The sequence below is a fragment of the Babylonia areolata genome, chromosome 1 (assembly GCF_041734735.1).
Source record: "Babylonia areolata isolate BAREFJ2019XMU chromosome 1, ASM4173473v1, whole genome shotgun sequence".
Lineage (NCBI taxonomy): Eukaryota > Metazoa > Mollusca > Gastropoda > Neogastropoda > Buccinidae > Babylonia > Babylonia areolata.
Genome location: NC_134876.1, coordinates 48,575,815 through 48,585,814, shown reverse-complemented (window position 1 = coordinate 48,585,814; position 10,000 = coordinate 48,575,815). Strand labels below are relative to the sequence as shown.

Below are 10,000 nucleotides of genomic sequence, written 5' to 3'. Positions count from 1 at the left end.
ACGCTCATTAAGGCAAGCAAGAATGGTGACTGTGATGACTGGATTGAAGATGATGACGACGAGCAAGACGATAGCGACTACGGTAGCGGCAATGAAAAAGAAGCAGATGGCGATGATGGAGCTGAAGTTGTTGATGAGGATGACGTCAAGCGAGATGGCAGCGACGAGTCTGATGATTTTGATATGGCAAGTGATGAGAATGACAAAGTGTGATTCCCATAGCGGTGATTTCGACGACAAGGAGAATGGTTTTAGTGGTTATTGTGACAATTTGTTCTTGCTCCCCCCCCCCCCCTCCATCCCCCCCCCCCCCCCCCCTCCGCCCCCTTTATACCCGTTGTCCGCTGACATTGATCTTAGTTTTGTTGTTGTTTTTTTGCGTCCTTGCTGGTTGTCCTTTATTGATGTTTTGTCCATGGTGTTCACCAGTTCTGCCAGTTCTTCCTCACTGCCTGTCAGCCCTTCAGTATCAGAAAATCGCGGAAACGTGAGATGGCACGTACTCCGATGCTGATTGTGCGAGAGTGTGAATAGAATTACCAGAAGTAAAAGATTGACCTCATGATAATGTAAACATGATAGAAACATAATTTGGAATTTAACAGATTATAACTCAAGAATTATGAATAAACAGAAGAAACAGGTTCAGCTATACGGCTGGATAGTCACATGTTCGTATTGACACTGATTGACTGATATGCATGAGTAGTCTGGAACATAATATATTGATTTATGACGTTTGGATATGGATGAATTAATGATTGTTTGAGTTTTTTTTTTTTAATCTGTTTATTTCTGTTGCTTGTTGTTGCCCCTTATCATTTTTCATTTACTTTTCTTGTCTTCGCTTTTATAAGCTGCATTACCCCCCTTGGCATAGAGATAAAATGCCATTTGCTAACAAGAAATTGTCATAATCTCTCTCTCTCTCTCTCTCTCTCTCTCTCTCTCTCTCTCTCTATCTATCTATCTATCTATCTATCTATCTGTGAAGTATAATAATGTACTGAATAAGATATAGACAATATCTGAAGCAAGATATGAGTGAGGCAAAATGGACAAACTGTGCTCTTTTTTTAAGCTGAATATCCCCTTGGCATCAAAAATGTAATACGCCATTTGCCAACAAGAAATGTCATACTGTGTGTGTGTGTGTGTGTGTGTGTGTGTGTGTGTGTGTGTGTGTGTGTGTGTGTGAAATATATGAGTGTACTGAACAGGATAAAGACAAAATCTGCGGCAAGATAGGAGTGAGGCAGAATGGACAAACTGTGCTTTACGAACAACGAGTAACACAAAAATGAAACATGATTTCAAGTGAATGCAGGCATGGACTCAACTAATACTGTCAACGTTTGCCTTCTGGAAGACACTAAACATCGTCTCACAATCGAAACTCTTATAACTAAAATAAATATTATTTCTGTATCAAATAAGTTGCTAAACGAATTATTTTACCCCCATTTTGATGTCGCGTGGCAAGTGTTTATGCTTAATGTTATGTATCTAAATTGTGTGTGCGCGCGCGCGCGTGTGTGTGTGTGTGTGCCAACTTTATACTGAAATAGCATTTTTTCCGTTTTGTTATTTTCAAATTTGGTATTGGTTTTATATTGAACTTACCATAATACTTTCTTTTCGTCCAAGAGAGGCTAATGTGCATGCGTTTGTACATACCGGTGTGCGTGCGAGTGTGCGCTTATACATATGCATCTTTGTAGGTATAATTATTTTAGCATGTGCGTGTTTTGGGGTTTCTTTTTTTTTTTTTTTTTTTTCTTTTTCTTTTTTTTTTAGATAATGAAATGCCGACCTTTTCCGGGTTTAGTCTGACTTTGCTTTGTGTTTTTATGTTGTATGCTACATTTCACTGTTCTGTTTGTGATATGTGCGTATCACAGACCTTATCAGTCTGAATTTCAATGACATGATAAAGACATGATTCTGATTCTTTTCCCTTTTCCTCCCTACTCACTCTTGTTTCTCGTTTTGTTGTTTTATGTTTTTGTCGTAGTTTTCTCTCTTTCTCACTCTGTCTCTCACTCTCTCGTATCTCTTTGCACCCGTCTCCTACTCTCTTTGAAGTTAGGACCCTTTCGACGAATGAAAACTTTGTTAATATTATGAATGTTCGTCTGTTTGTAGAAACACCCCTCTGTCTCTTATCTTTTTTTTTCCCTTTCATTTTTGTGCATGTTGAATTAATTTATTCTGTAGCCCTTGACGGCGTTGTTTGTTGTTTTTCCTTCATGCCATACCTTCTTCCTGTGCCTTTTTATCTGTCTTCTATCGTCTGTATGTCTACGTGTATGCCTGGCTGGCTGTTCCTCTCAGACTAGTTGTCCATTGTGCTTACTGTGTCTCTATCCCCCAACAACGTCATTGTATTACGCGTGCGTTTTCCGATTTTAGGGTTTATTGTTGTTCTCCTTCTTTTTTTCTTCTTATGATCAGTAGTAGTAGAAGTAGTAGTAGTAACAGTAGTACTTACAAGCTTGTGCTTTTATCATATAGTATGTAGTGTGGACCTAGGAATGGATAACAAAAAATAGCACATCAGTGTTATCCTCGAAAATAAATGATTTTCCCATTTATTGTTGTTTTTGGTTTTTCTGTGTGTGTGTGTGTGTGTGTGTGTGTGTGTGTGTATGTGTGTGTTTCCTTTTGTATTTAAACAGATGTGGGTCAATTCTCAAGCTTTGAGGCATCCTTGAAACTCTCTCTCTCTCTCTCTCTCTCTCTCTCTCTCTCTCTCTCTCTCTCTCCCTCTCTCTCTCTCCCTCTCTCTCTCTCTATTACACACACAAATAAGCACGCCGATCCGAAATAAAACTTATATAGTATTAAAAAACAAAAGTATCAAAGTAAAGAAATATGACATTAAGAGAAAAATAAAAACCGAAAAGCCTTCATTTATCCCATCACGTGCATAATTTAGAAAATCCTTGCCTTGCATCACAGATTTCGGAAATTGGCCGATTTCCGATGGGTCGCCCAGCTGAAATGTTAATTGCCTGCATTCCATTAAACAGTAGTCGTTGAACTGTACTAAGCTTCAAAGATTCGATTGGTGCTTGGCTGTTTTATTTCTGTGATATCTACTGGAAATTAAGGATATGCAGAATTATTTTTTAACAGTGCTACCGGTTTATAAGTACCAGTATCAGTAGCTCAAGGAGGCGTCACTGCGTTCGGACAAATCCATATACGCTACACCACATCTGCCAAGCAGATGCCTGACCAGCAGCGTAACCCAACGCGCTTAGTCAGGCCTTCAGAAAATAATAATAAGAAGAAGAACAACAATAATAATAAATAAATAAATAAATAATATGATAATAATGATAACAATAACAACAAAAATAATAATAATAAATGAAAATAAATTAAAAAGACAATAATGATGATAAGTAAGCAAATAAATGTAAAGCATGCAGACACACATTCACACATACACCTGCATAACAGATATGCAACAAACATGCAGTTTCACAGATATGAAAGCACAAACATATACACATAAACGTACACGAGCCCCGACACACACACGCACACACACATGCGCGCGAGCACGCAAATTACCCTGCACCCCCACCCCCACCCCCCCTCCCCCTCCTCCACACACTCATTTCTAGTCTACGTATCGCAGCTTCCACGACACACAGTACAGACATGCATACACACACACACATACCTCACCCTCCACACACACACACACACACACACACACACACACACACACACACAGACGTACACGCAAGTGCACAGAGCTCTCCTGACACATGTCTACACTTACACACTCGCGCACGCACACACGCACACAAACACACAGACATACACACACATACATGCACGCACAAAGGTTGCCACTGATTGGCCCCAAGAGGGGTGGGAAAAGATCTTTGATCGTCTAGCATGTTGGTCAGTCTATTGTATTTGGAAAAGCCCACAGAGACTGTTCCGTTTTGATGAAATCTGCGCAATGTTGGTTTGGAAATGATGCCGATATTCGTTTGATATGCAAAAGTATGTATTTGGAAAAGCACACAGATATTCGTTTGATATGCAAAGCATCGTGCTCTACCTTTCATGCTAGACTTACTGCCGCTCCCTCTCTCTACCTTTATTTCTTTGAGGCGATCGATGGTGTGATGGCCTTGTACCTGTTCTTTTTGGTATTCTTTGACTTTTCTGAGGATTTCCGATTTTCCTAGATGTAGGCCGCTCGTTGTTGTTGCGTTACCAGCAAGCCTGTCAGTCCGCTCATTTCCCTTAACACATGCATGTCCCGGGCAGTATGACCATGTAAGTTTTTTTTAATCTGAAAGTTGCGCATTGCCTCACGCCACTCTGGGCTTGCCATTCCACTTTCTATTTTCTGTATGAGGTTCATTGAGTCCGTTAGAATCATGGCATGTTGGTTTCCAGGCATATGGATAGATGATAGCCACTGGAGAGCATGTGTCACAGCTTCAACTTCCATCGTTACGCTGGAGCTTGTGACTTTGTAGGCATCATTCTCTTCCCTAATTGTTTTTCCATTTTGTTTCGCAGTGAATCCCCAAACGGACTGGCCTTTGGTGACTGAGCGATCTGTGTATATGATGATGTCTTCTTCTTTACTGTTTTCCTCTATGAGTAGCTAGCTTCACTTCTGCATCAGTTTTGCCCTCTGGCCATTCCCGACAATGTCTTCCTAGAGTGGGTGAAATGGCTGTGTTGAATTGATGATTGAGGTTTTCGGGGTTTTCCGCCGGTTTATAATCGAAGGGGAACAACAATTTCCACGACGACGACTGCACATGTACGAATTATGAAGTTACTTACTTCCCTTGCATGTAAATACTCGTGAGCTTTGACTGATCTTCCAAGTTATCCATTCATTTGCCAACGACCCCAACATAAATAGAACTTCTTTTGATGGTGAACTTCATACACTATATAAGTGTCAATGTATACGGAAATACAATAGATATACACGAAGTGAAGATGCGCGCAAAATTTTTCAGAGGTTAATCAAAATGACAGAAGAAGACGAATGGGAAAAGAAAAAAAAAAGAGTTGAAAGAAGAGAAGTCCACTGGAAAGGCATTTTGCAGCCAAGAGTGAAGGGAGAAAAGAGACAGAAACAAAGAGAGCAACAGAAAAGAGGGCATTTCCAGAACAGAATTTCCAGATGGCGGGGATGCCATTTATACTGAAAGACCCCTGCAATCTTACGGGATGAAGGAAGGTAAAACAGCAAATGAAAAACAAATAACATAATGATCATAAAAAGAGGGGGGGGGGGGGGGGGGTATTGAAGACAAAAGCAAAAGGAACAGTTCTGGTTACATAACTAAAGTTTATAGTGATAGTAATATCAAAATAGTTATAGGTATTCAATATACATAGTTTTTATTTGTTTGGTCTTTTTTACTTTCTTCTTCTTTTTTTTCAGATCTGAGTTACACTGGATAAAGAATAATTACATTCATAAACATTCACATGCGAGAATCACACCACCATAGTGCATTAGTGGGTGAGTAAGAAGGTGTGTGGGTGGGTGTTTTGCGTGTGTTTGTATGTGTGTGCATGTGTGAATGAGTGCGTTCGTGTGTGTGTGTGTGTGTGTGCGCGTATATGCGTGCGTTAGTACATGCATGTGCGTGCGTGCGCGTGTCTATTAAGTGACGCAGAGCATTCCCCAATGTGTGATGACCTCAGCGTGCAATGTTTGTTCCAGTCATGTCACACAGTCCCCATGACGACGACCATGACTGTCCTGTATGTCATGACGCACTGCACTACACGAATGTCAGTGACGTGGAGGTGTCAAGGATGTGCAGGGGTCAACAACGTGGATGTCAAGGAAGTGGGTGTCAACGGCGTGAGTGTCAAGGAAGTGGGTGTCAGTGGCTTGGGTGCCAAGGGCTCAGGTGCCAATACCTAGGGGGCCGGGGGGGGGTCAAGGACGTGGGTCTCAAGGTCGTGCAGATGTCAAGGACATGGGCGTCTAGGCCGTGGGTATCAAGGACATTGATGTCATGGATGTGCATGTGTCAAAGGATGTGCACGTGTCAGGGACGTGCATGTGTCAAGAACATCGGTGTCAAGGACGTGGGTGTCAAGGACAAAGGTGTCAGGGCTTGTGTGTCAAGAGCATGGGTGTCGAGGACGAGCAGGACTGGTGTCCACGGCAGAACGTCAGGACAGTTGATCAATCATCCACGGCATCACCATCAAACCCATAAAAGTCGCCTTGCTGGATCATTTCGTTCACTCTGGCCAGGAGGAACTGTCTGTCTCGTGCCTCCTGAGGACGCAAACAACATTTTCAGTTTTCGGTTTCAAGAAGGTGTTAAAACTGTGTGAACCTGACGACCCCGTATACGCTACACCGTATCTGCTGCACAGAAGTTAATAAGAAAAGGTAAAGGTGTCTGATCTTTGCATGAAACCAACGCCGCGCCAGTCAGGCCTTGACAGCGTGCCTTGAAAAAGAAAGTTTGCTTCTGTTGCACGTTTCTAATTAAACTACGTTTACACGGGATGCAACTAACTTGCAACCAAATTCAAATTTTGGTTGCAAGGCTGGTACATGCGACTGGACGGTCTCCGCAGGATGCAACCGGCGGCGACTTACGTGCAACTAACTAGGCTCCTCCCCGTTCTCCGCCGGTTGCAACACAGACGAGAAACCACGCTGCGAGCGTCTGCCAAGCCAGACAGAAAAATCCGTGACACGCGTGCCGCTTGCGTCATCAATTTCCTGTTGGAAACCGGCTGAGACGAGCGGCAAGCTGTGGCAACCGGCGGCGACTGTTTTTTTCGCAGTTTAGTTGCAAGACCCTCAAAAAATTATCGGTCTTGGAGTGGAAATAAAATGAGCCTTGCGACCAAACATGCAACCAAAAATCGGGAAAATCCGTTGGTTTCTGAGACCGGCAGCGACGGGCCACAACCGGGGGCAACCAGTCTCCACCAGTCTCCGCCGGTTTCAAAGAGTTAGTCGCAAATTGGTTGCAAGTCAGTTGCATCCCGTGTAAACGAAGCTATAGACTTGTCAGTTGCTTTGCAAGCTGCACGCAGACTGAGAACTTACCCGATACAAGACAACAAGGGACAATAAACTAGTCCCGTCACTCTCCCTCACTCACATCTTTTGATATTTTATTTTCCTCTTGACTGCTGCTGCACGAAGAGCATATTCGTCACTGAACCACTTACTGAGTTTAAGACAGAGCATACAGCACAGAAGAGACAGCCAAAATTCTATGTTTGGACTTCGACCTGTAGGAATTGCATTGGTTCAGCAAAATCAATGACATCATTGACAAAGAACACAGTGACTGTATTCGAAATTCATGTTACACTGATCACATTTTGACACGATTCAGCAGTCAAGGAGTTAAACAACATCTTTAAAACAAAAACAAAAACAAAAAAAAAGCAGTCTGTACATTATAAAAGCACTCTAATCCATACGCTGGATCAACATCTTCTGGGTCCTATTTCTTCCTTGCGCGTGTACGCAAGTAAGGTGTGTGTGTGTGTGTGTGTGTGTGTGTGTGTGTGTGTGTGTGTGTGTAAGTGACATCAGGGAAACAGCAGCATGTCGATAAAAACAGCAACAACGCAAACACACTATTACCATCTTACTTTTACCTACTACCACTTACCGATGCAATTAAAATGAAGATGCTGATGCTCACGATTATGAATATGAAGATAATGACAATCTTCACGGTTACAGCCCTAAAATGCACATAGTCGCTTACACAAACCCGTTACACACGTAATATAATGTGTAGCTGTTGAGTTTGGGGCCTTTTTTTTCACTTCCTTTGCTACTTTCAGGTTACATGGCGAAATATAGACGGTTTGTATACAGGACTACTGAGCGGCAAGGCAATTACACATGATACCAACCCCTTTCAGCTGATGGCGCAGAATCTTCTCCATTGTCTTGTACGCCTTTCCTACTGCCCAGTAGTGGTAAATCAGCAAGCTGAAAGAAACGCATTGAAATTAATCACAGTCGGAACAATTAAAAGAAGAGAAAAAAAAAAAAAGAGAAAAAAAAATTTTTTTCGAGATTCCTGTGAAATCATCATGACGCATATTTTTGGTCATAACGTGTACAAGCAACAACATTTCTGCAACGCTTAGGTTAACAATTTGTGTACCCACCTAAATACTTTGTGATCCGACTTTATTCTCTCTCTCTCTCTCTCTCTCTCTCTCTCTCTCCATATATATATATATATATATATATATATATGTGTGTGTGTGTGTGTGTGTGTGTGTGTGTGTGTGTGTGTGTGTGTGTGTGTGTGTGTGTGTTTCTTTTTATCACAGCAGATTTCTCTGTGTGAAATTCGGGCTGCTCTCCCCAAGGAGAGCGCGTCGCTACACTGCAGCACCACCCATTTTGTTTTGTATTTTTTCCTGCGTGCAGTTTTTTTTTTTTTGTTGTTTTGTTTTTCCTATCGAAGTGGATTTTTCTACAGAATTTTGCCAGGAAGAACCCTTTTGTTGCCCTGGGTTCCTTTACGTGCGCTAAGTGCATGCTGCACACGGGACCTCGGTTTATCGTCTAATCCGAATGACTAGCGTCCAGGCCACCACTCAAGGTCTACTGAAGGGGGTGAAAATATCGGCGGCTGAGCCGTTATTCGAACCCGCGCGCTCAGATTCTCTCGCTTCCTAGGCGGACGAGTTACATCTACGCCATCACTCAACTACATACATATATTTGATTGGTACCTTTAGTCAGAAGCCTGGGCCTAAATCTGAAAAAGAAAAAAACGTATTTCCGCGTGTGTGTGTGTGTGTGTGTGTGTGTGTGTGTGTTTTTCCACGCTGTTAGTTTCACCCTGGCTTCAGTACCGTGGCAAGGGCTATTCAAAATAATGGGTTTACAAAGGGTCCATCTGAATCAAATGTCACGTGGGGCATTCCATTCCATAATTGTTTATACCGAAGCAGAAAGCAAGAAGCAAAACCTTACTGGCTGACGTTTGTGTGATTCCTGCTGAACAACGACCAAAACCCGACTGGCAAAGCACACGCGCGAACAAAAAAACAAAAACAAACAACAACAACAACAACAAAACTTACACAACTAGGCCTGACAAGACTTTCACTAAGCATGGCACAAAGAAAAGTGCAAGTGCCAACGAAGAAGAAGCAGAGAAGAAACCAAGCAGTCTTCATGGCTCATGTAACTGTGACCCCTGCTGATCAACAATAATAACTCCAAAACACATTCGTGACAACAACAACAACAACAAAACAAAAAAAAAACAAAAAAAAAAACCCCACAAGAACACAACACTGCAAAAATGAAACTGACCACAGCACCACGAAGCAGGGAACAATGAAAGTGGTGGTGCCGAAGAAGAACACGACGGAGGAGGCCCAGCCCGGCCAGTCCGATATGACGTCAGACAGGCTGGTCAAGAAGACGTAGTCCTCAGTAGAGTACAGCCTGTACGGACCGCAGCTCTGGGATGGGTTGATTCTGAAGTCAGACGGCAACAGCAGCAAAACAGCGCTATTGTTTGTTTAGAGACAAATCTTTATTCGGGAACCACGTTAAGCACACAACACAAACAGCAGAGCAACAACAAGCTAATAATCATCCTGTATCGTGAGCAACTTTTTTTTTTTTCTTTTCTTTTTTTCTTTTCTTCTTTTTTTCTTTTTTCCTTTTTTTTTTTTCTTCATCTGATACAGTAGATCCTGAACAATTTCAGACCAATAACAGCAAGAAAAACAATTCCAAAAACCTGGAAAACTGGGCACACATGTACGGTCACACCCTTGCACATAAACCAAGGACATGCCTCCAAGGCTGACCATGAATTAACCAAAAAAAACCAGGCCCATAATCCGACCAAGACGCATTAGAAAACACTATAGTAATAGTTCCCAATCATCAAGTGACAAAAAGCATGGCTTTCTTTAGAAAAAACATTTTGAATATATATATATATATATATATATGTGTGTGTGT

General features: G+C 42.0%; 2 protein-coding genes across 3 annotated transcripts in view; one reads left to right on the top strand and one right to left on the bottom strand.

Annotated features, from left to right (window-relative positions):
• LOC143283643 (uncharacterized) overlaps nucleotides 1-1,195 on the top strand; it is a 5,134-nt gene extending 3,939 nt beyond the window's left edge. For both annotated transcript variants that reach the window (XM_076589844.1, XM_076589833.1), the window contains exon 3: nucleotides 1-1,195. This exon is cut by the window's left edge and continues 1,307 nt beyond it. The gene's annotated coding sequence lies outside the window, so the exon portion shown is untranslated.
• Nucleotides 1,196-6,199: 5,004 nt separating this feature from the next.
• The window catches only part of LOC143283566 (transmembrane channel-like protein 7), a 14,329-nt gene continuing 10,528 nt past the window's right edge, over nucleotides 6,200-10,000 (bottom strand). The window contains exons 9-11 of the mRNA XM_076589817.1: nucleotides 9,338-9,472; nucleotides 7,912-7,990; nucleotides 6,200-6,295 (exon numbers count right to left, since the gene is read on the bottom strand). Coding sequence (XP_076445932.1) covers nucleotides 6,200-6,295; nucleotides 7,912-7,990; nucleotides 9,338-9,472 — 310 coding nt within the window. The remainder of the gene's footprint in view (nucleotides 6,296-7,911; nucleotides 7,991-9,337; nucleotides 9,473-10,000) is intronic.